Source organism: Marmota marmota, unplaced genomic scaffold (genome assembly GCF_001458135.2).
Source record: "Marmota marmota marmota unplaced genomic scaffold, marMar, whole genome shotgun sequence".
Classification (NCBI taxonomy): Eukaryota; Metazoa; Chordata; class Mammalia; order Rodentia; family Sciuridae; genus Marmota; species Marmota marmota.
This window is the reverse complement of record NW_026000068.1, coordinates 21,683,652-21,710,836: the sequence shown is the minus strand read 5'-3', so window position 1 is coordinate 21,710,836 and position 27,185 is coordinate 21,683,652. Positions and strand designations below refer to the sequence as shown.

The 27,185-nt window shown below is 34.0% G+C and overlaps 1 protein-coding gene across 1 annotated transcript in view; it reads left to right on the top strand.

The window, feature by feature from the left end:
• The window catches only part of Lrriq3 (leucine rich repeats and IQ motif containing 3), a 177,490-nt gene that overhangs the window by 74,378 nt on the left and 75,927 nt on the right, over positions 1 to 27,185 (top strand). The window contains exon 5 of the mRNA XM_015490411.2: positions 9,949 to 10,105. Within this exon, the coding sequence (XP_015345897.1) occupies positions 9,949 to 10,105 (157 nt within the window). The remainder of the gene's footprint in view (positions 1 to 9,948; positions 10,106 to 27,185) is intronic.

Below are 27,185 nucleotides of genomic sequence, written 5' to 3'. Positions count from 1 at the left end.
GTAAGCTCCAAGAAGCAGTCCCCGCGGGCTCAGTTCCGGGAGCCGGAATTCGGCTTCTTAGTGCTTGTTGTATGCTCTGATAGGAGCAGTATCCAAGAAGCAGCCTCCGCAGGCTCCGCGGCCCTGTGCCAGGGCGGTTCCGGGACGGTTCCGGGAGCCGGAACTCGGCCGCCCCGCGCTCGGTGTTCGCTCCAATAAGCTCAGGTTCTAAGAAGCACCCAGGCGCTGAATCCTAGCAATCTGTCTGCAAGCTGCAGGCGAATTGCAGCCTGAAATTCCCTGATCTATGGCTGAATGAGCTGCGGTCAGTCGAAAACAGGGAAGGTGACGTCAGTTTACCAACATGGTGGCTGCTGGCCTCCTCTGTGGTCTGACCGGTGTGGAGAACCGAGATGGACCGCTTCCTTCCCCCGTCTCAAACCCAGAATTCAGCCCTGAGTACGGTGCTTGCGCGGCTGGCAGAAACTGCAGCGCTGTAACCCTGCGTCTCTATCCCAGCACGCGCTGCAGACTCTAGCCGCGGGGCGATTTGCTGAATAAGCAGTGTTACCCTCCGTGCGACAAACCTCTCGCGTTTGAGTCCCTGTAGCCGATCCTCGTGCGATGGAAATCCTTCCTCCAGGTTCCGGAGCACCCCACTATTGCTGGAAATTCCTAACAAGATATCCTTTAGCCGTCCTGACTTGTCATACTCCCACACAGTGAAGCAGCACACGGGGGCAATGCACTCCCCTCGCCACCATCTTCCTTCTCTCTTGATTTTATATTATGCTACTTTGCTTAATTTTTTTACTAGCTCTAGAAGTTTTCTGGTGAAATTTTTTGGGTCTTCTAGGTATAGAATCATGTCATTGGCAAATAGTAGTAATCTGTGTTCTTCTTTTCCTGTCCATATCCCATTAATTTCTTTTTTTGTCTGTTTAATTGCTCTGGCTAGTGTTTGAAGAAGTATATTAAATAGAAGTGGTGAAAGAGGACATCCCTGTCCTGTTCCAGGTTTTAGAGGGAATGCTTTCAATTTGTCTCCATTTAGAATGACGTTGGCTGGGGCTTAGCATAGATAGTTTTTACAATGTTGAGTTATGTTCCTGTTATCCCCTGTTTTTTATAGTGTTTTGAACATGAAGGGGTGCTATATTTTGTCAAAAGATTTTTCTGCATTTAGTGACATGATCATATGATTCTTTAAGTCCAGATGTGATGAATTACATTTATTGATTTCTGTATGTTGAACCAAGCCTGCATCCCTGGGATGAATCCCACCTGATCGTGGTGTACTAACTTTTTGATATGTAGTTTTTTAGTTATGGTTGGATATAATGCCTTTATTTTATTTATTTATTTTTTTATGTGGTGCTGATGTTCAAACCCAGGGCCTCTCATGTGCTAGGCGAGCACTCTATTGCTGAGCCAAAACCCTAGCCCTATTTTGTTTATTTTTATGTGGTGCTGAGGATTGAACCCAGGGCCTGGTACTTGATAGGTGAGCGCTCTACTTCTGAACCACTGTATGTTTTTGTATTTGATTTGCCAGATTTTATTAAGTAGTTTTGCACTTATATTCATTAGAGATATTGGTCTGAAGTTTTCTTTTTTTGATGTGTCTTTGCCTGGTTTTGGAATAAGAGTGATACTGTCCTAGAGTTTAGAAGTTCTCCCTTTTTTTCTATTTCATGAAATAATTTGAGGAATATTGGTATTACTTTTTCTTTAAAGGTCAGCTGTATATCCTTCCAGTCCTGGGATTTTCTTAGGCTTCTGATGACATCTTCTATTTCATCACTTGAAATTTATCTCTTTAAATTGTATATATATTATCCTGATACAATTTGGGCAATTCATATGACTATAGAAATTTGTCAATGCCTTTGATATTTTTTATTTTATTGGAGTACAAGTTTTCAAAAATAATTTCTAATTATCTTCTGTATTTCTGTAGTGATTGTTGTGATATTTCATTTTTTTGTCATATGTGTTAGTAATTTGAGTATTCTCTCTTCTTCTCTTCATTAGCATGGCTAAGGGTTTGTATATTGCATATAAACAATGGAATACTATTCAGCATTAAAAGAGAACAAACTCATGGCATTTGTGGGAAAATGGATGGAGTTGGAGAATATAATGCTAAGTGAAGTTATCCAATCCCAAAAACCAAATGATGAATGTTTTCTCTGATTTAAGGATGCTAATTCATAATGGGGTTGGGAGGAGCATGGGAAGATTAGAGCAACTCTAGAGTAAAGGAGAGGAGTGAAAGAAAGGGGGCATGGGGTAGGAAAGATGGTGGAATGAGATGGACATAATTACCCTAAGTACATGTATGAAGACACAAATGGTGTGACTCTTATTTGTGTACAATCAGAGATATTAAAAAGTGTGTTCTGTTTGCATATTATGAATTGTAATGCATTCTGCTGTCACATATAACAAATTAGAATAAAAATAATAAAATCTATAGATATTATTTTTATATAACCTGTACATGTGCATTCAAATAAAAGTTTACAAATTCATTGAGTTTATTATCCCCAAGTTAATCTCTGATATGTGCCATAGCTTTTACATTTTTTTTTCTTTTATAGCCTATATTCTTGGAATATTAGAAGCAATCTAAATAATTCCATGGAAGATCCAAGACTCCCTTTTCTCACTCTCATTTATTTGGTCTTGTGATCTCTAGGCTGACTTACGTTGTTCAGAAAGAATATTAAAAGATATTTTTCATTTGTTTCTATATTTGTCAAAGACAGAACAAACTTGTACAACTATCCATTTTTTTCAAATTCATGAGCTATGTACAATTTTATAAATAGAATTTTAATTGTCAAGGCAACCAGAAAACTCAGATTCTTTGGCCAGTAGTATATTAAAAAGCCAATTTATAATATTGCTTGAGCAGCCTCAATAAAATGAGATGAAAATATAAAGAAAATATTTGAGGGCTGGGGTCATGGTTCAGTGGTAGAGCGCATGCCTAGCATGTGTGAGGCCCTGGATTCAATCCTCAGCACCACATAAAAAGAAATAAATAAAGGCATGTGTCTAACTACAACTAAAAAATAAATATATTTAAAAAAGAAAATATTTTGATATAAAATAATTTATTTCTTTAAAACTTTATTTTTTAAAATAATTCATATTAATAAAAGAAAAAAAAAACTTCCATGAGAAGTTCATCCAATGTTAAGACCACTAACCTTAGATTTTTAATCAACATATCCCCAGAGTCTAATACAATGTTATTTGAATGAAAGAATGTTGGAACAATGAATAGAAAAGCAAGTGAATAAATAATTTCACTAAAAGTAAAATTAAATTTTAACATTTACAGACTGGGGAATGGTTTGGACCTATTTTTATGGTTTGGCTTTACTTTCTATCAGCCATTATAAAAATAAATTATTATGCAAATCTTTGTCTTTTAAAAAGAAAATTGAAATTAAATAAACAAGTAAAAAATTGACAGGACAAAAAGCTGGTTCTTTGAAAAAATAAATAAAATTGACAGACCCTTAGCTATGCTAACGAAGAGAAGGAGAGAGAAAACTCAAATCACTAAATACGTGATGAAAAAGGAAATGTCCCAACAGACCTACAGAAATACAGACTTGTACTACATAAAATAGAAAATATCAAAGGCACCATCAAATTTCTAGAGTCATATAATTTACCCAAATTGAATCAGGATGATATACACAATTTAAACAGATCAATTTCAAGTGGCGAAATAGAAGACGCCATCACAAGTCTACCAACCAAGAAAAGCCTTCTATTTCTGTAGTGTCTGTTGTGACATTTCCTTTTTCAGACTTGCATTATTTCTTTGCCCTGTTTTGTACTACTAATATTATAACATTAATATGTTAATGTTATATATTACATTTATATATGTTTTAAACTCAATAGTTCATTATTATGACTATCACTTTATAAAATTTTATGTCCATTTGAAGACCGAAAATAAAATATATATACTCATAGAATTTGTTATGTTAATGATCCTATTTATCATTCTAGGTTTTTTTTCATTTATTTCTATAAATTTGAGTTAGCTTTGCCATCACCTGTCTCTCATACTGTTACTGTCAAATATATTTATATGATATTAGAGATACAAGTATATAAATTTTTTAAATTAATAGAAGAAAGTAAATATGAATTTATAGTATTTAGAAATTATATAATTATGTTTACCAAGTATTTTCACATCAATTCAAATTAATGTCCAATGTGATTTCTTTCAGCTTTTAAAAGAACGTCCTTTAACATTTCTTATAAGGCTTCTCTGATAGAACTGAATTTCTCAGTATTTATTGATTTGGAAAAACTTTTATTTTGTGTTCAGTTTTTAAAGAGTTTTACCAGATTGAAGATTCTGGTTGAGGTTGTTCTTGTTGGTTTGGGCTTTGATTTTTTTCCATGCAGCCCTTTCACTATGTCATATTATTGTCTCCTGGACTCTTTGTGCCTTATCAAAAGTCAGTAATCTCATGGCAACTCCTATGTATATGACTAGTAATTTTTCCTTTGCTGTTTTCAATGTTTTTTGTTTCTCTTCATATTTCAATAGTTTTATTTATTTATTTTTATTTTTTATTTTTTTAAGAAATATGTTTCTTTTTTTAAGAGAGAGAGAGAGAGAATTTTTTTAATATTTATTTTTTTTTAGTTTTCAGCAGACACAACATCTTTGTATGTGGTGCTGAGGATTGAACCCGGGCCGCACGCATGCCAGGCGAGTGCGCTACCGCTTGAGCCACATCCCCAGCCCAATAGATTTATTATGATGTGTTGAATGTGACTTTAAAAAAATTCTGAGTTCATTGGTTTCTTGGATATGCACATAAATATTTTTTCATCAAGTTTCATAAATTTTATCATTATTTCTTCTTATATTTTCTCTACCTTTTTCCATCATTTCTGTCCTCTGTATTCCCATTGCTCTTGTTGGTGAACTTAAGAGTGTCCAACAACTGTTTGTGGGTTGGTTCATATGTCTTAATGGTTTTTTTCGTTCTTTCAAATTTCATAATCTCCATCAGCCTTTTCAAGTTTTCCAATACTTTCTTCTTCCAATTTATATCTACAATTGAACTACTTTAGTTAGGATTTTCATTTGTTTTTGTTTTTGTTTTCAGTTGTAGAATTTCTGTTTGACTCTTATTTTAATATTTGTTTTTAATGATAGTCTGTATTCGAAAAAGGCTTTGTCACCACAACTTAAAGTTTCATTTTCTTAAAACATAATATCTGCTTTGCAGTCTTTGTTAAGTTTGTCATCTGGATTCTTTCATAGGCAGTTTTGGTTGCCTAGTCTTGTCTATATTTACATTTTTTGTTTCTTTGCCTGTCTCATAACTTTTGGTTGAAAACTGAACATTTTAGATTATAAATTAAACAAACCAGTATACTGCACCTCCACCCAGGATTTTTGTTGCTCATTTATTTATTAATTTAATGATTTGGCTCATTTATTTTAGTGAAATGTATATTTCCGGAACTGTGCAGCTTCTGAGAGTGCTCACTAGAGGGTTCATGTTTGGCCATGTGCATTTACTCCAGGGATTAGCAGGGCCTTCTTTGTCTTTTTTTTTTTTTCCCCTGATTTCTCTGTTAAATTCTCTGTACTCCTCTGTTACCATACCCAGAGTAAGCCTCCACTAATTGCCACTCTATTGCACAATTGTTTCTGACATTGTTGTGGGACATAAATTGCTCTATAGTTTGGTACATTCTAAATTGGGCCCCATTACTAAGTAACTTTGAAGCCAGTCTTTGCAGTTTGTTCTGACCCTGGAAGTGCTCTTCTTAGCTATCTCTTTCCCTGATTCTTTTTGGTAAACTTCAAACTAGTCAACTGTTTCCTTTCTCTTCTAATAGAGCCACCAGCCTCCTCTTAATTGCACAATTTCATTGTTTTAATATTGCTCTTAGGCTTGAACTTCCCCTGATACTCTGTTCCATAAAATCAGTTCTCTTTGTAAGGTCAGAGTGGCTCCAGATATGCTGTATTTATTCCTGAGTAGAACCCTTGTGCCACTTGTGTAGAGCAGGGGGAGGGTCAGTGGCATAGTTCTCTCAGTGACACCTTTCTTTCATAAGCAAAGTGCTGAACTGTGACAATTCCACATGACTCTCCACCCCACAAGTGAGTTGTGGTAAGAGCAATCAAAGTTTCTGAATTCTTTTTTTTTCTTTTAAATGTATTTATTTATTTATTTGCATTACAATTATTAATACACCATTATACAATAATTTATCATAGCTCTGATTATATATAAGGTATGTTGACACCAAATTCACATCTTCATACATGTATTTTGTATAATGATGAGGGTCTCCTTTCACCGTACATGCTATTCCCCTTCTCCCTCCCTTTCCCTCCCACCCCTATTCCCTATCTAGAGGTAATCTTCCTCCCTTGCTCTCCCTCCCAACTCCATTTTGAGTCACCACCCCTTATATCAGAGAAGACATTCAGCATTTGTTTTTTTGGGATTGGCTAAGTTCACTTAGCATAATTTTCTCTAATGCCATCCATTTCCCTGCAAATGCCATGATCTTATTCTTTTTTATTGCTGAGTAATATTCCATTGTGTATATATGCCACATTTTTTTTGTCCATTCATCCATTGAAGGACATCTAAGTTGGCTCCACAGTTTAGCTATTGTGAATTGTGCTGCTTTAAACATTAATGTGGCTGTGTCCCTGTAATATGCTGTTTTTAGGTCCTTTGGGTATATTCGGAGAAGAGGAATAGGTGGGTCAAATGGTGGTTCCATTCCCAGTTTTCCAAGGAATTTCCATACTGCTTTCAAATTGGCTGCACCAATTTGCAGTCCCACCAGCAGTGTATGAGTGTACCTTTTTCCCCACATCCTCACCAGCACTTGTTTTTGTTTGTCTTCATAATGGCTGCCACTCTTAGTGGAGTGAGATGATATCTTAGAGTAGTTTTAATTTGCATTTCTCTGATTGCTAGAGATGATGAGCATTTTTTTGTATATTTGTTGATTGATTCTATATCCTCTTATGAGAAGTGTCTGCTCAGGTCCTTGGCCCATTTATTGATTGGATTATTTGTTTTTGTGGTGCTTATCTTGTTGAGCTCTTTATATACCCTAGAGATTAGAGCTCTATCTGATGTGTGAGGGGTAAAAATTTATTCCCAGGATATAGGCTCCCTATTCACCTCACATATTATTTCTTTTGCTGAGAAAAAACTTTTTAGTTTGAATCCATCCCATGTGTTGATTCTTGATTTTAATTCTTGTGCTATAGGTATCTTATTAAGGAAGTTGGTGCCTAGCCCCATGTGATGGAGATTAGGGCCTACTTTTTCTTTTATTAGATGCAGAGTCTCTGGTTTAATCCCTAGATCCTTGATCCATTTTGAGTTAACTTTTGTGCATGGTGAGAGATAGGGATTCAATTTCATTTTGTTGCATATGGATTTCCAGTTTCTGTGTTCTGTAGGTATTGCACCTAGGTTAGAGCTTTTGTCCTGAGTGGGAACTGAAGTGGGGAAAGAAAGTTCCAGACATCAGCCATTCTTGCCTGGGATAATACCTCTGAAATATTGAACTAGGGCAAAGATGTGATAAATGTGGTGCCTTTCTCTTTTAGGTGAGATACTTGAGCTTCCTGAGGGAAGAGGGATTCTGTGTTCCAGCATGTACCTATTCACAGTAGAACTTCTGTTATGCTGAACTGGGATGAAAAGAAAGAAGGGAAGAATAGAGAGCAAGTTGTGGTTTAAATGGTACAGATTCTCATTGTTATGAGACTCGATATATTTTTTGAAAATATCAAGAAAATGAAAATATTAAGTTAATGGGAATAGATTTTCTTGAATAAATATTTATTCCTTTTGCAGCACTTTCTTTGGAGAATTTCCAGACATCTTTAAATTAAAAAAAAATAACAATTTGCACTGGTTATGGTTGTTTCATCAAGGACAGTTTCCACAGAATTATTTATATCTCCATTCCAGAACTCCTTTTCCCATTGTGATCTTTTTCAAAGCCACTTTTCTATTTAAAGTTCTGCAATGATTTCCCATCTCAGTGACTTTCCTTCTGTTCTTCAAACATGCATGTGCAGTCTTGCCTCACCAAGGATACTCCTTCCCGGACTTTTGCACTAGATGTTTGCTCTAGATAGAATGTTTCCCTGAGATGCTATTGTCTCTTCTTAGCAATATTATCTCAGATTAGCCTATGTAAAAAGTAATTCACTTAATATATATTTAATGTTTTATTTCTTCATGATCTGTCTCTACTTATTAGTTTTCTTTACAAAGTACATTTTGGACACTTGCAGGATACTGGAGCTCCAGTGGTACAATCAGTTAGTACCCAGTACTTATAGGACATTTGCAGGATACTATTTTTTGCTTGAAAATCCATTATTTTCTTTCCTTTTGTCAGTTGAATGAACTGTAGATATTATCTTAAAAGTTTCTCTAGTGTTACATGTGTTTATCTGATTACATTTTTGTTACATTTGCAAGTGAGCAGGGGTAAAGAGTACAATTTCTGCTTTACTTGCTTAAATGGTTATTATGTTTCACTTGTTTTTATGTGTTCCCTTTGTATTGAGCTGGAATACCAATGACAGTGTCCTTGAATGAGTTTATGAGATTGAATGAGTTCATGAGACCGGGCTACCCCATAAACCTATACAGTTCATGAGAGAAGTAAACTTCTGTTTTGTTTAAATCATTAAAAATTTTATTCTCTTAATACATCTTACCCTATTTTCTGGGTCACCAATGAAAGTAGTTTGAATAAAGAAATGGTGCCCACTTAAGACATATGAGAAGTAGGACTTGCTTCTCTTAGATAATTTTTGTTGTACTTCTGCTATTAAGGAATAATGGTAAATTAATTTTAAAAAGGAATAATGGTAACAATAAATTTACCTGGTTCATCATTTGAATTTACATAACTTTGCTGTTTTGTCACATTGAGTGGATGTTATTGATATTTGGTAAGCTGTTTCTATGGTATGGGTGTGGTTTAAGTTGATCCTTTCTTACAAAAACTGTTAAATAAAGATTCCTGAAAAAAATTTTGTCTAATGCTTTTTCTGCATCTATTTATATAACCTTACATTTTTTTCTCCATCAATTTGTTGATACAATGAGTTATGAAATGCATGAGCACAGTGTTCTTATACTTTGCTTACTTTCATGGATTCTTTTTTCTAATATTCAAAAATTTTGCACCTGTATTCAAAGATGAGTCATTCTGTGTGTTTCTTTTTGTTGCCTTACTTGACTAGGCACTAGTTCTAGTGAAATATTCATTGTGATGAGAGGGAATATCCCTCCTTTGTTTCTGATCTTAGAGGGTAAAACATTCAGTTTTTACCATTAAGTATGGTTTTAGTTTGTAAATTTTATTCATTGGGTAATATTTTGGACACATTGTGGTAAAGTATAGTATCAAAATTAACCTCACTTATTTATTTTTATTGTTTTTTAGGCTGTACAGCAGTAAATTTAGAATTACATTGTGTTGGCTAGTACTGATCAAGAGTACTAGTATGTATAATGTAGTACAAATATAATTTTTGTGATGTAGTAAGTACTTACAGCACTTCTTTACTGGAGAAGAAAAATCCAACTTCACACTTAGTGTCTTATATTCCTATTGATAGTTTAGTTGTGTTCTTCCTGCCATTATATTTTAAAAATCATAGACTTATATAAGTACAAAATCATTTGTACATTCATAGTAGCAGAAATTTCTCATACACATTCATCCCTTGATGAATATTGACAAACACATCCTCAGTCCCTACATAGAATGATATAGTATTAAGGAAAAACAAATATTTCATTGAATTTATCAGCATACTATCTAAGATGTAGTAAATTTGAGTAATTTTTACCTTTTTTCTGGCAAAAACCTAATGGATTTTTTTTCTTCCTTTATAATAAGTCCTTTCTTCTTGTGTAAAAGACACCGAGAAAAAATTTTTAGAGACTATGAGGCAAAATGGGTTTACATAACCAAAGGATCTGAGGACGGGTTTCCAAAGGATATCATTTTCAAGGATGAAACTAATATAAAAGAAGAATTTACCCATTGGAAACATGTAAGTATAGTTAGTTTATTATTTTGAGATATTTTTCCTTATGATAGTAGAGTCCTAAATTATGAAGCATTAGTAAAAATTTCTTGAATCTTAAATATCTTCCATTATATTGTTAATATTATTATTTATACTATGAGAAAATTCATATAATTAATTACTACATTATAATATACTACATTAATAACATCATCATTATTTAATAATATGTGCTTTAATATATTAATCTATTTAATTATTGAAATAATAATAGTGACATAAAACTCAGATGAAAGCAAAAAAGAAATGTTTAGGTTATTAAAGTATAGTATATTCATTTAATGTTTTATAATAAATCACAACTTGCTTTGAGGTTAAATGGAAATAGTTAGAAATTTACTTACATTAGTTGAATGCCTACTATGTACAAGGAACTGTGCTAAAAGGTCTTGTGCATGTGGTGTGCAGTTTATTATCCACAACAATGTGATATATTTTTATCTAATCTTATGAATAAAGAAACTAAAGCTCAGCAATGTCAATTGACTTTTAAAAAGTCACAGTTAAGTGATATAGCTTGCTTTTGACTACAAGTCTTTGACACCAAAGTTTGTGCTTGTCTCTCTTTAGGACTTCGTTTTGATTTGGACTTTAGGTAATGGTAGAAATGAAGACTCAACATTATAGAGGAATTAACTAGAGTAAATTTTTTTATACTTTCCTTTTTTTTTTTTTTTTTTGGTACCGGGGATTGAACCCAGGGTACTTAACCAATGAGCCATATTAACAACCCTTTTTATTTTTTATTTTGAGACAGGATCTTGATAAGTTGCTTAGGCCTCACTAAATTGCTGAGGCTGGCTTAGAACTTGTGATCCTCCTGCGTCAGCCTCCTGAACCATGGGTATTATAGGCATGGGCCACCACACCCAGCTAATTTTTAAATTTCTAGTGTGTTTGTGATAAAGTCCTTCATACATGGACTTATTCCTGAGTAGAGGGAGATTACAAATATTTCCATTACATTACCATCATAAAAAGTGACTGCAAAATGTCCAGAATACCAATACTTTAATTTCAAATAAATAAGAACTTGTATTTTAGATGTATAGCACAGGAATGTTCATAAATCCTTAAATCTCTTAAAAGTTATCCTTTCATTAATAACACAAGTTCAAAAGGCAAATATATTTCACTAAAACCCTTTTTCACACTGGTACTCAGTGGCAATGGTATTACTTTACTCCAGTTGATAGTATACTCTGTGAAATTGTAAAGTTCATATTAAGTTTCTTATGCCCCTCCCTGTATAATAGAAGCTCATTATTTCAGAGCATGCTACTTGATTTTTTTGCATGCTTTATACACAGGAGTGTTCTCTCCTTGAAAATATTATTGATATTTCATAACTGATTTTGAGCTATGTTTCACACAGAACACTTACATATCTGCATTCCTTGGTCTTCTGGAACGTGTTAGGAAACACTGGCAGAGTAGTCCTAGACCTTTGATAAGCATACAACTTGAAAGTAATCATTTGTTCTGTGTGTAAAGGCACTGTGTCCATGAACTGTAACAATATTCTTGCCTGAATTCAGCATGGAGAGGGTAGAAACCTACCTGATCCTCTTTAACTTAGTTCCCGTCAGTACTCAATGTTTTTCTCTTTTTTGGTGCAACTAACTGGAAGGGGATGGCTAATTTTATATCAAGTAAACAAATGGCTCACATAAATACATTTTTATTCTTATTTACCTCATTTTCCAGACTTCATACCCTAAACTCACTCTTTCTTATTTAAAGACAGATTTTCTGGCATTCTGATGGTCTTCATTCTATACTTCTGAAACCATACACTTATTATATATTTCCAGATATTTCTCATTTTTATTCCCCTTATCCATCAATAGAAATGAACTAAATTTGTTATAGGCTCTTTTTCTAATAAACCCTTTCCTATTACTATATTGTTTACTTCCACTATTACCCAACAATTAATTGTCCATTTAAAATCTCAGGGGTCATTTTCTTTTTCCTCTTTTTTCACAGTTCAATTTTTAAATAGTTCTAAGATTTAAATAAGTATTTCTAAAACTTAAATATATTTGATTATATACTTCCTTTGGAAATGACTAAACTAACAAACCAAATGATTTTTACCAGGAGCATGAAGATTAAACTCATAGCATACTTAACACTAGTGAAGGTAATTTTTTTGTATTGCTCATTTTTATTTCTTCCTTTGTGATTAGTCTTTGTCTGTTTCTTCATTCATTTATAAACTTTTTTTCATTGGTCTATTAATGTGGAGTTGCTATGTAGGGTTTTATTCCACTTAATTTGGAAAGGATAATTTCAGCTAAATTTGTCTTCATCGTAGGTGTCTTTTGCTATTCAGAAAATTTTAATTTTAATAAGATCAAGTCACTGAGTATGTTGGTTTCTTTATTTTATATAATGATTTTAAAAGTCCTTCCCAACCTTAGGATTAGTAAAAGATGAAGTCTTTTATTCTAACACTTTTCTGTTTTTATTTTTAATTTTAAATCCTTATTCTATTTGAAAGTTATTTTAATTTTGGATTGTGCTAAGGATAAAACTGTATATTTTTGTATACAGTAATTACATTATGCCAACATCACTTGTTCTTCCATGTATTTTAAATAATACCTTTATCACTTAAGATATTCTTATATTTAGTTAAAAACAGCATCATTTTAATATTCTAGTTTTATGATGTTAATTTTTGATAAGGCTAGTCACTTCATTATTATTGGCTACTCTTGTACTCTATACCTTCAAATAAAATTTAAATTCAATTAGTATAATAAATATTTGAATTTTAGTGGCATTATGTTTAAAAACTTCATGTAATAATAATGACAAATTGGATCATCTAAATAAGAATAACAATATATATGTACTTCCATTCACTGATTTATTCTTTGGATTTCACTATGATGTCTAGTATGATTGACATAGTGTCTGTATATATAGTATTACTACAAATGATTTTGATCTTTGTTGAGAATTTAAAATATTTTGAATTAAAATTTCAGGCTAGTTTTTTAATGAAAAAGTATATCAGCTTTTCTAATTGGTAACTTATGAATAAAATTATTTTCAGTTGATTCTGCTCTATTTTCAAAGTATGCATTAGAAAGTGAATATTTTTCTCTTCCTTTTCCAAAATCATACTTTCTTTTTAAAAAAGTTGGTTCTTTTTAGAGGTACATGACAGTAGAGTATATTTTGACATATTTTACATACATGGAATATAACTTACACTAATTAGGATCCCATTCTGGTGGTTGTACATGATGTGAAGTTTCACTGCTTGTGTATCCATACAGAAACAAAGGAAAATTAAGTCTGATTCATTCTACTGTCTTTCCTATTCCCATCCTACCTTCCTTGTCTTCATTCCCCTTTGTCTAATACAATAAACTTCTATTCTTCCCTCCCCCACACTTATTATATGTTAGCATCCATGTATCACAGAGAACATGTGGCCTTGGGTTTTTTGAAATGGGCTCATTTCACTTAGCATTTTGGTACTGAAAATCTCCGGTACCATCCGTTTACAAATAAATGTCATAGTTTTATTCTTTATGGCTAAGTAATATTTCATTGTGTGTATGTACCACATTTTCTTTATCCATTCATCTGTTGAAGGGAACTTAGGCTGGTTCCTTAGAGAGCTATTGTGAATGGAGCTACTATAAATATTGATGTGGTTGAGGCACTGTAGTATGCTGATTTTAAGTCCTTTGGGTGGAGTGGGATAACTGGCCAAGGAGTGGGATAACTGGCTCAAATGGTGGTTTCATTCCAAGTTCTCTAAGTAATATCCATACTGCTTTCCAGAGTGGTTGCAACAATTGGTAGTCCCATCAGCAATGTATGAGTGAATCTTTTCCCCTACATCCTCACTAACATTTATTATTACTTGTATTCTTGATAGTTGCCATTCTCATTTTCTCATGAGCATATCATGAAGTTTTTCTAGAGACTACATGATATATATATAAGAGATTGAGCACATATACAGATATGAAAATATCTGTCATTTATTAAGCTAGACACTAAATAGATTCTGAAAAATGTAGAATAATCCCACCACTCTTCTCATTGTTTTTGAAATGTTGTTATTTCATAAAGATGCAATTTATGTGAATATCGAATGCATTTATTATTGTTATTTAAAATAAATTAATAAATATTTAAAACATTTTATATTTTAAATTTCCAATATGATTCATATTGAAATAATAAAACACACAATGTTTTGTAGCCTTTCAACTTTTGAGAGAATAGAGGAGTCTGGTGACCAAAAAATTTGAGAACTTCTACTAAACCTCTACTCCACTAGCTACTATCTTTTTAAATGTAACTCATAACTCTATAATGATAAAGCAACAATTAAATTAGGTATAGTTTGTACAAATATATCAGTTAAAGATAATGACCTAAATGTACTTGTATATTTTTTATTTGCTGTGCCTCATGTAACTCTGGTGTATTTATACATGGCTACATTTTACTGTACAAAAATATTCAATGTTGAATATGCTGTCTACACAAAGAAGAGTCCTTTTTCATTGGCTAGGAGACCTGTGTTTGGTGTCAGTTGCTCATGAAATGCATATGGCCATCATGCATTTAACAAGTATCTTCTATTTCTCTTAATTAAAATACTTCACAACACATACACCTTTAAATAATTGTACCAATGTTATATTTTAAAGACAGAACTCTGTTATACATGTCATGGATATGTTTCTAAAAATAACTGAAAATAAAAATGAATAGTTCTGTTAGAAATACAAAAGAAATGGGAGTGCATTGATTAGGACTGGGAATTATTACCCTGATTGGTATTGATTTACACAAAACAGATTGTTTTTCTCTCTTTTATAAAAGGAGATAAATAATGCTTACCAGTATAGCAACTATTCATCATCATGTTGTCAGAGTTCTTCACTCTTTCTGCTATTGAATCAAGATGTTGAGAAGGCTGTCCTTCCAGAGGCTCCAGGAGAGAACTCTGTTTTCTTGCCTATTTAGCTTCTGGAAGTTGCCTGCCTTCTGTGTCTTATGATCCCTACTTCATATCACTCTACTTTTCATTTCTATTATCCCATTTTCTACTTCTTTTTAAATGACCTCTTTCCCTTTTATAAGGACTTCTGTTATTAGATTTGACCCATCCCAATAATTAACCCATCTCAAGGACCACAGGTGTTTTAGGGAGAGATTTTAATTTATATTTCATATATTTCATTTAAAAACTTCCTAGGTCATTAATCACACTCTCAAAGTTCTTTGTGCCATACAAGGTGCTAGGGCTTGAATATTTGTATTCCCATGCATTTCATATATTAAGCCCCAACTTCCAGTGTAGATATATTTGGAGATCAGTTATCTAAATAAGTAATTAAGATACAGTTTAATAATTTTATGTCATCTGATCTTGCAAAATCCTTTTACTAGTATGACCTCTGTGTATAATAGAGAAACCTTTAATTCTGTTACTTAGGGCTGCATAATCATACTAGCAAACACCAAGCCTACCTGTGTAGGTTAGGAATATCTGTAGGCCTTAAACTAAAATTACCCTGGCAGTTCCTCTTGATAGTTTCTTTTGATATTTATCAGGCATTCCTTCCTAAGAATCTCTTTTATAGCCTCCAGTCTTACTTATTCTTGTGGGCTAACACAAGGTGTATACCTTAAGTTACATTTAACTATTATTATTATTTAAAATGCCCAGAAATAACTGTGTTTTGGTTTTAACTGTCTTTGCTAAGATGAAGCAGTCAAACTGACTTTCATTTCTATCTATTGTTAATAGTTAGCTGAGTTTCCATGGGAATCCTGGGGGAACTTTGAAGAAGCTTCTCAGTTCGGCTAGTGCCATTTGCACTAGGATGGGTCCAGGTCTTGCTTGACCGTGTGGCTTCCCTTGGAAGCATCAGGGATGTCTCCCTTCTCCGATGACCCTCCTCTTCATAGCAAATGCACTGATTGGCTTTCTGTTCTCCAATGGTCTCATTAATCTCCCTGATGGGGAGGTTATGTGGCCCAGAGTTGCAAAGCTCTTTAGAGAAGTCCCCTGTTTCCTGGATTCAGACTGACTCAGAGGGCAAGAGCCAAATATTGGTTTTCTTGGTCCTTTTAATTTAACTTTAATTTTAATTCTTAATCTTAAACATCCAGCAAATAAATTTCAACAGCCTTATATTAAGAGTACTGGGCTTTAATGTCTATCTCTCTATCCTGTAGGTGATAACTCATTATCTTCAATTAACCCAGGTTGTGTATTCTTAAAGCAGTACTTCTGCAAAACATTAACAGACAATCTTTAGACCATTTATAAGAAAACTACAAAATAAAATTAATAAGAGTAAAAACATATTTAGTTCGTGTAATAGCTACCTTGAACTTTGGCAGAGTTATACATTATATCCCCTGTTTGAGATCCTAGTAATCTTGACAAAAACCAACTTTTGGACACAAATGTATCCTATGGGAAAGGACATCTGTAACACTAAAAGTTAAATGTTATGTTTACAGTCCTGATAACTGGGGATGTTAAATCCTGGTGAGGAAACGTTTATTATACAGTGACATGTTCCAGCTGCTGCAACATTTATTTAGTACTCATGGTTTTTGTTTCTCTCATAGAAGCACTCATCCCCAGATGACTTTACAACCTGTTCCTCCCCAACCAGACTTCAAACTGAACTGACTTCTAAAAGGGAACTCATATCCGCCAAGTCATCCTTGACGTCATCCCCTATGTTGTCCTTGTCGAGCCCCCTCACATTCAATGCCCCCTCTCAGCTCTGAAGCAGCCAGAATGAGCCATCGCTCCTTCTCCTTACAGCAATAAGGAGTTCCTAAAATTAGAGGAGGAATGAAGCCAGAAATAGATAGACAGTGTAGTAGGTAAATCAAGTCAGGTTGGATCTTGGAGGCCAATTTTGAGTGAATCTGGGAAGTTGAAGACTGTCCCCTAAGGGTTACTGTTTACTCTACCAGGATGTAGAGCCCAAATAGACCCCCAGCTGAGGGAACCATGATTGGTTCCCAAGTTTTCAGACAAAGGGGGGAATGAGAAACCAGTCTCTACCTCAGAGCAAAGCCTTTCCAAGGAAGGGGGCATGACCCTTGTCCTTGGAAAGACACACAGAGCACTCCTAGGCACATACCCACCCTGCTTAGTTGTTTATCTACAAATAATAGGAGAGGAGAAATCTTCGGCACTAAGCATCCCTGACTCAGTCAGGGTAGGTGGGGACCCATAGCAACCACCTAGCAACCACCAATCAGCATGAGATAGGGAAAATACCTTGGATGCCAGATCACCCTCCCAGTAGTTCATGGTGGTTGACAACATGTTGGGAAACCATGTAGTTCAGCACATACTCCCCTTGTGGCTTAAACCAATCTGTTCAAAAGAATCCCCCTCTTGTACTAGCCAATCACACTTACCCAACGTGTTCCTGCCAGTGCATTTGCTAATCATGTTTTAGAGTTGTTTTATTATTTTCGCATGGTGTGTGATGATTTGCTAAGAGATGCTATGATGTATGTGAAGTCCCTGCCTTCCCCAAAGAGTATATAAAATTGCTGCAAACCCTGGGCTTGGGGCCTCTCAGCGTCACCAGTTGCTGTGTGCACGAGGACTGAGCTAGCTTGCAAGAATCACCTCTTTGCTGCTTAAAAAAAAAAAAAGGAGTAATAAAGATTAAATTAGGTCATAAGAATGGGGTTCTGATCTGATGACATTAGCATTCTTACAAAAACTGACAATAGGGAATCCCCACTATCCTGCTCTATGTGTACACAATAATAAGGTTGCCATCTATAAGCCAGTAACAACCTTCACCAAAGTTCTATTAGCCAGAATTTTAATGTTAAACCTAACTTCCATATATGTAAGAAAATATGTTTGTGTTTCAGTCACTAATTAATGGTACCTTCTGAAACCACCCTGGCCCCCCCCAAAAAAAATTAACATAAAATGTGACATTTCACAAGTTTCTAGATTTTATGATATAGACATCACAGCAGCCTTTATTATTGCATACCATATCATGTCATCAATGAACGTATTGTTTTGCAGACTTGGGGAAGTTTTCCTAAAAGACAATTGGTAAAGCCTTTTCTCTCTTCTTTTGCCTTCCTCCATCCTGTTGCTGGCATGCCATGGCCAGAACTTTTAGACTATAATAGAATGAAAGCCACACTTAGGGTGGTGAACAGCTGGAAATACCCTGATTAAAGATGATTGTGAGATTGTCCTACTAGTCCTAGACTTCTTACAATTGGATGTTCATGTGAAATAGAAATGGACTTCCATCTTGGTGTTTTACTCAGTTGGTTATTTTTTTATTTTTTTACTTTTTGTGTGTGTGTGTGTGACCAAGAGACTTGACAATAACAATATAGAAGGGGAAAAGTTTATTTAAGTCTCATGGTTTCAGAGGTCTCATTTCACATATGGCCAACTCCCTTCTCTGGGCCAGAGGTGAGGCAGAACATCAGGGTGTGTTAGAGGAAAGCAGCTTAAACATGATAAAAATGAAGCAGAAGGAGAGCTCTGTTCATCAGCAACAAAATATAAACCTCAAAGGCATATTTCCAGTGCCCTACTTCCTTCAGCCATAACCTACCTGCCTAATTACACTCCCAGTTAATCCATATCAGTGGATTAATCCACTGATTAGGTTAAAGTTCTCATGAAGTAATCATTTTACCTCTAAACCTTCTTTCATTATCATACACATGAACTTTTGGGGGATACCTCCTGTCTAAACCATAACACTTGAATATGTCACTACATGTAGCCAAAATTAAATTTGAATTGGTATACTAATAGATTATCCAGTCTTACTCACTAAAGTGAGATGTAATACCTTATGGTCTAGCAATCTACAAGTTAAAGTATAAAGTGTCCACCTTCTATATACCCAGCATATAAGATGACATAGAAACTGGATAACCACAATAAAAACTCTCCTTTGAAAAGGAAGATAGTGGGAATAACTACCACTCTTCCATAATAATTACCAAATCTATCCAATAGGAATGATGAACACTTCTTTCTTTTAAAATAGAATCATTGTAACATTTGGACCATCTCCTACATGTTCCATTTGAAACATTTTACCTATTATTATTTATCTCCACATTAGAATTAGACATTAGCAAATTTGTTCTTGGGTGTTGCACAGTTTCATAGCCTTAAGAGATTTTGGGACTTCTGGATTGCTTTAGAAAAATATAGGAAACACCTAATGGCTTGGGAGTCTGAGGCACAAGGACAGTGAATTTGAAGCCAGTCTCAGCAACTTAGAGAGGTGCTAAGCAACTTAGGGAGACCCTGTCTCAAAATAAAATATAAAAAGGACTGGGGATGTGGCTCAGTGGTTAAGCACCCCTGGGTTCAATCCTTGGTACCAAAACAACAACAATAACAACAAACAAACAAAATAAACCAGGAAACACAGCTATTTTTGGAATGGACTTTATTTGGTAATACATTTTCTTAAAAAACCTGGTAGTCTCCAAATTTATTTGATCTACCTGGGTTCTATGATTAAATAACTATAAAGATCTTGTCTAGGCATAGTTTATAATCCTGAAAACCTTGATCTTTTACTTCCTGGCTTTTGTTCTCTACCAAAATTCCTATATTTCAATAGTAGCTCCAAAAGTAAATTCTCTAAATCAATGAACCATAGAGGGAAGGCAAAATTCTTATGTCTATTAATTTCACTAGTTTGGTTCTTGTGTACTCTTCCCTATATTTTAAATATGTGTGGAAATCCTAGACTCTAAAATGAAGATACTTTCCTCCAAATAATATTTTAATTTCCTGCTGCTAGGAATTAGGGATCACCCGCCAATATTGAACCACAAAAAATTTTCAAAGCTTGAAGTTTATTATAGACTTTTCATTTTACACTTGATGTTATGGTTGTTTTTACTCTGTGTTACATGTATTGTTTCACTCTTGGAATTTCCAGTTGAATGAGTGAAGGGTGCTCTCTGGGTGATTGTGGGCTTTGATTTTTGACTCCTGAGATTTTGAGTCACCAGTGCTATAGTCCAGTTTTTAAAATGTTTCTTTCTGATCTGCAAATTTTTTTAGAACAAAAGCATCTGATAACTTACTTCTCTGGGACTTTGCCTTCTAATAAATTTTAACCTGAAAAATCCTGCCTTGATATTGTTCCCTGATTTTCAACAGATTTTAAAAACATGTTTTACACAGCATTTTATGAGATTTTAGCGCACAATTGCATTTTACCAATCCTAGATGTGGATGCCTCTACTGTCCAAATTTTATTTCTCTTATTCAATGATTTTCTTTCTGTTACAAAATATAAAAAGGGCTGGGAATGTGGCTCAGTGGTTAATATTACAAATTTTTTACCTTATAGATTTTCTCTTCTTTTAAGAGTGTATTGGAGACTAAAATTTGATTTATTTTGTGTTGATAATAAGGTCAAATGTTAATATTACTTCACAATTGTCTCTTATTCTTACTACTACCATTGTGTATATATTTTACATTATTTCTTGAGATCTGAAGAAGTAACTAAACTGATTTTTGAAAAACATGATCCTACTAATTGTATTCTTCTCTTCCAGATAAACCATAAAAGAATTTTAACTTAGTTTTATTTTTTAATGAGTTTGTAGATACTTACTTATATGTAATCTAGCTTGAAACCTGATTTATTATGACTCCATAGATGTCACAAAAATTATATTTGTATTCAAAAAGAGAGATGGAACTTACAAAAATACTATTAATAAGTTCAAATGAAAGTTATGGGAGTACTATAATTAATACTGACGTGTTGTTTTCTTTATTTTAGATAATTTCAGTTTTATCAAATGGTAAAATAATAGAAAAATGAATATCTACTTTTCATTCATTGTTGAATTTTCATGAGAAACACTAAAGAATGTTGTAGTTTTAATTACTTGAATTCTGGATTACATAAAAATTTTAATTATTTTTCTCTAATCTCAATTATGTTAAGTATTTTTGATATCTTGTTTTTGACATTCCATTATAATTCTAACTTACTGAGACAATGTTGTCAACTTCACGTTTTTAAAAAAAATATCTACAATGAGATACAACATATAGAAATAGACACTAAGTTTACATACTGTCTTAGAAGAAAACTGGACCTAAAAGATTGGATGGATTGATGGCAAGTTGGGAAATGTCAAAGCACAAGAGAACAGGAAATATTGCAAAGGCAGAAAAATATGAGACTCAAATTAAGTCAGAAATCTAAATATCAGCATGATTATTTAGGTTATGAGCAAAGGGAAATTAATAGGGAATTCTAAGTATTTGGAAATTTAGTTGTCTCTTGTGGCAGGTTCTATAATTAGAAGAGGAGGCTTTGCTATGTTGAAGATTTAGTAACTCCAAAGGAATAAAAGGATAAAACAGAAAAAGAACATATTTATTTCAGAAGCTTTTCCCTCAAAAGAGATCCATACCTTCATATCATGAGAGATTCCAGTATAAGAATTTAAATTTATTAGAATCAACCATAATTGACCTTAACTCCTGTGAATCAGATGGCCATTTATTGAGAGCAAGTTTCTTCATCGTCATATGGCCTAATGTAGAAAAGCATCATTTTGTGTTCTCTTCCACTTCACCTCCATTCTGCCACATTGCCTTTATTCTACAGTTATGATTATGAATAAGTTGTCATCTCACAGTTGGCACTAACCTGCCTTCACTTGTTCTTGGCTCCAAGGTCTGGCACCTATTCTTCCTTCCATTTATTTAGGAATCTGAATATTTCTAGAATGCATCCCTTTGTCTGTTTTCCTTTTCAGTTTAGCTCACAAAATTATATAAAAGGATGCATTTCCTGATGTAAACTGGAACAAAGGTTTGATTTTTTTTTTTAATAAAGTTCTCTTTTACTACTAGGGGAAATTAGTTTCTCTGACTTACCTGTGATATTGCGATTCATATCTATCTTTGCATGTGACTTTTAAAGTTCATTTATACCCTACTTTCTTCAAAGATGACTATTTTATGTCAATATCTTTAAGAATACAAAGCACTTTATAGCAGATTGTATTTTATTTGTTTTTAATTACCCTTTACCTACCACAGTGATAGGCACATAGGAGGCAATCAACAAATATTTATTTGAAATACTCTCTTTTTATTTAAAAGAAGCATAATCCAAATTCTATGTAAATTATTTTGGGTTATAACTTATAACTCAGAGTTTTATGAGAATATTAATTCGCTGTGCTATGATGGAAATAGTATTTAACAGCAACTCATCACTGATGTCTTTATGTCAGTAGGAAGAATAAAGGCCATCATTGAAAGAAGATAGTTTAAAATAAGATGAAAGTCAAAACAATGATATAAAGTTATAAATTATGGAAACAAAACCGATTTTCTTGCTGATTCTGTTATACTAGAACTTAGATACCCTTCAAAGACAAAAGTGATAAAGCATTTATTGCATTCTGGAGTCTTTACAGTAAAGGTTATCATTCTAGAAATTCTATAGCCTGATGATATTAACAGACTGAAATTAAATGGTATAGTTAAATTAATGAGTAGTAATAGATCCTTAAAGATTACTAGAGAAAACAAAAATGTTTTGGTGGATAATCTTAACTCATCATATCATGTTTCTTTTACTAGTAGATATAAGAAACTTGGGATTGGAGCAATTGATCTGAATCAGCATTCTGTCATTTTCCTACAATATTTAGGATTCTGGTATATTCTTGAAAATACTGATTAATTTATATATATAATCAGTAGACTATGCAAGATCCACACCTTTAGTTGCATAGTCATCTTGTGGGAAATAAGTATTTATTTTCAACTACTAAATATTTACAGGAAATATATACATTTATTTCACATGAAAAATCTTAAGGGACAATAGAGATAGAATGATGTAAAAACATGCTTTCCTTTTGACCTTTAGCTTTTGATCTCATTGAAATGTTAAATTTCAATTTTAGATATTTTGCTATCATTTAGAGAGCCATAATATTTTGAATTAATGAATACCTAAAAACAAAGCTTGAGCTCACTGTCCTAAGACAAAGTGTAATGTTTGTGAATTGTTGTTAACTAATGGTTCACCTGAAGAGTTAAACATTTTTTTCTATCTTTAAACTTTATTACTGTATTTTTCTTCAGGATAAAACAAAATTATGGGTCAATTTTCACTGAAGTGGGCTGGATGTGTGTATTCACCTTTCATCAATGTCAAAAGGAATTGTGCACATCATTGACTGGACAACAGGATGAAAATCTGTCTCTGACTCGATACTAGGGATATCAGCAGTACACATAAGATAAGTGTAAAATTGAAAAGAGGAATACACATAGTTATACATCCATTTCAGCATATTTTAAGAAACTAAAACTTAACATACAGATGTTCATGAAATCATTTTCTTCCTCAAACACCTGATCACAATTTTTAAATTGAATGAAATATATGATCATACAAATATTGTGTTGCAATGACTGCTAATGCACAACTTTTAAGCTGTCCATCGTATTCTAATAAACAAGATTACAAAATCAATAAAAGAGCCATTCTTTACCATTTACTTAGAATTGATCTTGATTTATTCAAACTAAACTTTTTTACTATTTCACCATATTTCAATTTTGAACTATGCTTTGAATAGGATTATTCCTGTTTCATGATAACTCTATACATCAACATCACTAAATTTTCATAAAAGGAGCTGGGATTGTGGCTCAACGGTAGAGAACTCTCTTAGCACATGCAAGGCCCTCCATTCCATCCTCGGTACCACATAAAAATAAATAAATAAAATAAAGGTATTGTGTCCAACTACAACTAAAAAATAAATATTTTAAAAAATTCATAAAATATACTCAGCCAGCATGATTTAGGAAGAAAATATTAACTATTAAATCACATTGATACTTCTATGTATTTAAAGTAATTTGCAAAATATTCCATCTAAACCAGGGGTTTTGATGACAATATTCACCTAGAAAGCCTGTAGAGACTCATAGTAAACAGTTGGGATTCCTTTATATTTAAATATTGATTAATAAAATATACATGATTCTGATAATCAATATTTCAATAGTTTATGAAACCCTAAGTAGACCTTCTTTGTGTCTTTGCAAATTTTTTCAATTACAGCTTGGTTTTAATAATTAATTTTATTTTATAGTGGTATATAAAAATATAAAAATTGCACATGTTGTTGGGAAACATATGATGCTTCAGTACATATATACACTGGGTAATGTTTAAAACATATTAATTATTCCTGTCTTTCTCAAACAATTTATCATGCCTTTATAGTGAAAAGTTCTTGTTCTGATCTAACTATAACTTAGGACCCATTTATCAACCTTTCCCCTATCCTTTGACCTGCCCCACTGTCCCTGCTCTTTGGTAATCCCCATTTTACTCTTAACTTCTGAGACGAACTATTTTAGATTCAACATCTGAGAGAGATCATACAGTATTTGTCTTTCTCTTATTTCATTTAACATAATGATCTCTACTTTCCACTAATGTTATAAAAATGGATGAATAATATTAATGGCCGAATAGTATTTCATTCTTTATATATACCACTTTTCTTTATCCATTTATCATTTGATGGACACTTATACTGGTTCTATATCTTAGGAATTGTGAATAGTACTGCAATGAATATATGTAGATATCTCTGACACATGGACATCATTTCCAGTGAATATGTACCCAAGAGTCTGATTGCTGCCTCATATGGTAGTTCTAATTTTAATTTTTGAGAAATCTCCATACAGTTTTTCATGATAGCTATACTCATTTATACTTTTACCAGTGGGGTAGGAAGCTTTCCTTTTCTTTATATCTCCACCAGCACTTGTTATCTTTAGTCTTTTTGAAAATAACTTATTTTACTGGGGTGAGGTGATATCTCATTGTGGTTTTGATTTGCATTTACTTGGTGATTATTGATGCTCAGCATTCTTTCATATACCGGTGCCCATTTATTTGTTGTCTTTTGAGAAATATTCACTCAGGTTTATTACCCATTTTAAAAACAGATTCTTTTTATTTTATTTATTCTAATTTGTTGTATATGACAACAGAATGCAATTCAATTCATATTACACACATAGAGGACAATTTTTCATGTCTCTGGTTGTATACAAAGTAGAGTCACACCATTTGTGTTTTCATACATGTACCCAGGATAGTGATATCTGTCTCATTCCACCATCTTTCCTATCCCTGAACCCCCTCCCTTCCTTTTTCTCCCCTTTGCCCTATCTAAAGTTCTTCCATTCCTCACATGTTCCCCCCACCCCACCCCCATACTCATTATGGATCAGCATGCTTATATCAGAGAAAACGTTCAGCTTTTTTTCTTGAGGATTGGCTAACTTCACTTAGCATTATATTCTCCAGCTCCATCCATTTACCTGCAAAAGCCTGATTTTATTCTCTTTTAATGCTGAGTAATATTCTGTTGCGTATATATCCCACATTTTCTTTATCCATTAATCTACTGAAGGGCATCTAGGTTGGTTCCACAATTTAGCTTTGTGAATTGTGCTGCTATAAACATTGATGTGGTTGTTGATTTGATTGTATATCGTCTTCTGAGAAGTGTCTGTTCAGTTCTTTGGCCCATTTATTGATTGCGTTATTTGTTTTTTGGTGTTAAGGTTTTTGAGTTCTTTATATATCCTAGAGATTAGTGCTCTATCTGATGTGTGTGTGGTAAAAATTTGCTCCCATTCTGTAGGGTCTCTATTCACTTCAATGATTGTTTCATTTGCTGCGAAGAAGCTTTTTAGTTTGATTCCATCCCATTTAATGATTCTTTATTTTAATTCTAGTGCTATAGGAGTCTTATTAAGGAAGTCAGGGCCTAATCCAATGTGATGAATATTTGGGCCTACTTTTTGTTCTAGTAGGAGCAGGGTCTTTAGTGTAATTTCTAGGTCCTTGATCCACTTTGAGTTGAGTTTTATGCATGATGAGAGATATAGGCTTAATTTCATTTTGTTGTGTATGGATTTCCAGTTTTCACAGCACCATTTGTTGAAGAGGCTATCTTTTCTCCAATGTATGTTTTTGGCGCCCTTGTCTAATATGAGATAACTGTATTTGTGTGAGTTTTTCTCTGTGTCCTCTATTCTATACCATTGGTTTACAAGTCTATTTTGGTGCCAATTCCATGCCATTTTTGTTACTATTGCAATCGTAATACATCTTCTGAGAAGTGTCAGAAGCAAGGTAGTATATAGTTTAATGTCTGGTATAGTGATGCCATGTGCTTCACTCTTCTTGCTAAGGATTGCTTTAGTTATTCTGGATCTCTTATTTTTTTCAGATGAATTTAATGACTGCTTTTTCTATTTCTATGAGGAATGTCATTGGAAGTTTGATTGAAATTGTATTAATTCTGTATAGTGATTTTGGTAGTATGATCATTTTGACAATATTAATTCTGGGAAACTGCTTCTCGGTCCAGGTCCTGCTGAGGGCCAGTCAGGACTCACCTGTTGCTTTGGTTGCCCGGCAAGGGGAACGAAATGCTGCCATTCGCATAGGATACCAACATGGCAGAGATCTGATGTCATCAGAAAGCGGCGGAGGAGAGAACTTCATCAATACTAGCGGCGACAGAAACAGTTGGTCTCCTGGTAGGGGGGGTGAGGCACAGACACCCGAGTCTCCTCGATTTGTCGTCGAGCCAGAGGGGAGGAGCCGGGCCGCCGCCAGCGCCCGGAGCAGGCCCAGCAGCTCGCCAGCGTGGTGACCGCGTGACCCCAATTGGAGAGGGGGCGGAGCGGAGCGGAGCCGCCACCCGCGCCCACAAGGTGGGCAGACCCACGACCCAGTGGTACACGGGTGTGGTAGGAGGGGCAGGGCAGAGCCGCCGCCCGCGCCTGGATCAGGCCCTGCTGGTGTGGTGGTCACGTGACCCCAATTGGAGTGGGGGCGGAGCGGAACCGCCACCCGTGCCCGCAGGGTGAGCAGACCTGCAACCAACCTGCAGATCAGGCCCAGCGGTC